Source organism: Podarcis muralis, chromosome 2 (assembly GCF_964188315.1).
Source record: "Podarcis muralis chromosome 2, rPodMur119.hap1.1, whole genome shotgun sequence".
NCBI lineage: Eukaryota > Metazoa > Chordata > Lepidosauria > Squamata > Lacertidae > Podarcis > Podarcis muralis.
Genome location: NC_135656.1, coordinates 45,502,581 through 45,505,169, shown reverse-complemented (window position 1 = coordinate 45,505,169; position 2,589 = coordinate 45,502,581). Strand labels below are relative to the sequence as shown.

The 2,589-nt window shown below is 55.4% G+C and overlaps 1 protein-coding gene across 1 annotated transcript; it reads right to left on the bottom strand.

The window, feature by feature from the left end:
• Positions 1-234: 234 nt before the first annotated feature.
• Positions 235-2,040, bottom strand: LOC144326953 (uncharacterized). The gene has a single exon (XM_077924422.1). It carries the CDS (start codon positions 1,949-1,951, stop codon positions 425-427), a length of 1,527 nt encoding a protein of 508 aa, XP_077780548.1. The 5' UTR covers positions 1,952-2,040; the 3' UTR covers positions 235-424.
• Positions 2,041-2,589: the final 549 nt, after the last annotated feature.

Here is a 2,589-nt window from a genome sequence, read left to right as displayed (position 1 = left end):
CTTGATTGCATGATCAAGGGAGGCATACTTTACTGAGCAAAGTTCCGGAGGAATCGCATCGTTGACTGAAGTGCCCCTTGGATGCGATAGATTGTGAATTAGACGAAATTCGCCCGGGGCCTTTTTCGGCACAACACCCAGTGGGGATATGTGCAGATTACGAAAAGGCGGTGCACAAAAGGGGCCCGCCATTCGGTGCATGGACACCTCCTTTGCAATCTTTTTTCGGGCGATTTCAGGTAATTCACGAACTGACTTTTGGTTAGGAGGATTCCGTGCCACGGGAGGCATGGCTACCGGAATCCGAAAACCTGCAGAAAAACCCTCACTTAAGTAACGCGCAGCAGCCCTATTGGGGTACGATTGCAGCCAAATATTAAGAGCCGGCAATCGCACCGGGGTATGGGCCAACGATGTCACTGTACTATTTCCCCGCTCCTGAGGTTGAAGGGAGGGGAGGGGCCGATTTGGGGGGTTGCTGAGAACCCCCTCTACCCCCGCGAAAGGGCCGCCTGCCACCAAAGCAGGAGGAAGCAGGGTGCGATCCATTACACTTCTCGCAATTGTGCGTAAATCTACAGGCTGGACGCTGACAAGAACCCTTATTAAAGTCCCAGCATAGCAGGCGACGGCCGGATCTAAAAGCAGAAAACTTCGACTTCTGCTGTTCCGGCACTTTCTTATCGATAAGTGGAGCTACGTGAGTAGTCCACACATCGAGATCTTTCCGATCCCAACGGGCTGAGGGGATCTTGGCAGCACGGCGCCTGAAATTCTCATCATATTTGATCGCTGCCTTTTCTCCAGCCTTGGAGAATGCGGAGCGCACGATGGATAGATAAACAAACAAATGTAGAGACCTCCTTGGATAAGCTGCCACCACCACACCAGCGAAAACCTGGAAACAGTCGAGCCAATGCTCGAAAGTCCTGTCAACTGTCGAGGCCCCTGAGCGTTTTTTGGATGAAGAACCTTCCTTATCCTGCTCCTCTGAAGGTGGGAGCAGCCTGAACATATCTACGTAGCGGCCATTTAAGATTCTGGACCGCATTTTGGACGATAAATGCGATCCCGGAATGATGTCTCTGGCAGAATTGGTTGAGACTTTAACGTCAGGAACCAACATGCCATCCTTACACTCCTGGACCGCTCCATACAGAGCCCTGTGGGTATTGGACCTTCGTTCCCAGGCCCACCTTGGAAGCCCAGAGGCCGATTCACCAAAACCCCAGTAAAGTTGCATATTACTACCCTCATCATCGGAACTAGACGAAGACGTACCAGAATGAGAGGAAGAAGTGTCGTCCCTCTTCCTTTTAGCTCGCTTCCGAGATGACTTCTTCTGGCGTCGCTTCCCTCCCAAAGACATCCTGGCAGGGACTGGGAGACTGTCTTCAATAGACGACTCCGATTCAGGCTCCAGCTGAGATGGAACTGAAACAGACTGCACAGAGACAGCACGTGAGATGCCAGAACCCGAGGCCACCGCAGCCGTACGCCGAGCGGGTGAACGCCCGCGAGTCGACTCAGCCAAAGGAGCACCTCTCCCTGAGGCCCTCCTAGTGGAACGGCCTGACCTCCGAGGTTGACCGCGCCCGGCAGGTAAGACCGGGGACTGGGATAACTGGGGGTTCGCGATCAAACCACCAGATGATGACCCTTCTCCCCCATCTTCACTAGACGATGGTGAGGCCGGAGACAACGCCACTGCCGCAGGAGGCTGTCTTCCAGACGTGGACGGCTGGGTGGAGCAGTGCTGGAGGAAACCGTCCATTTCGGCTGCAAAGCGAGAAAGTGCTGCAGGGTCACCAGCCATGCTCGCCACCAACGATTGTACCCGGCCCACTGGTTGGCTTGCAGAAGGTGAGCGGAGCGCCTGGGATGGGCCTCTAATCGGCCGTTTGGAAGTGGCAGCTGGACAAGAACGACTAGCGACTTTCTTGGGAGCCATACCTGCTAGCCAGAGATACAATCAAGACAGTTAACTTTCAAAATTACTGCAACCAATACCCAACAATAAAGAACTACTTAAACAAAGTATAGCCTATCTATCTATCTATCTATCTATGTTATAGGTATTCTAGAAGCCTACCAGGCCCGCAGTACCTGGGCCAGGCTGTGCGGCTCACGGCCGGTCCCAGCCCCAAACCAGGCCCACTATCAGGCAACTGAAGCAATTTCTTATTCACTTAAGCAGCCTGAGTATTAGACAAATTGAGGTGCAATAGCCGATTTTGGCTACCAGGGGGCAAACCAGGCCAATCCACTCAGAAGAGTGGGTGCACTACTAGGCCGAACCACTGGAGGGAGCTCCGGTCGCCAAGGCGCAGTACCGACTATGGCCACTAGAGGGCCAGCTGCAACCAAGGCAACAGCGAGCGGCCTAGCAGCCACACGACGCGCAGCCAAAATGGCGGGCGCGATTACGGGGCAAAATCCAGTCCCGACGGGAAGGCCCGCACCGCGCCGGGAGATTCCCGGTGTCACCGAAGGCCTAGCCTGCCGCCGTCAGAAAGGCGGGCCGCGTGGCCACCAAAGCGGGCCCGCCGCGGCCTGGGCGGCAGGCGCCCCGGGTCGGCCGCGCGCTAG

Bases quoted from the DNA above. Each gene is read 5' to 3' on its own strand.
- LOC144326953 (XM_077924422.1), bottom strand. From the start codon at position 1,951: ATGGCTCCCAAGAAAGTCGCTAGTCGTTCTTGTCCAGCTGCCACTTCC.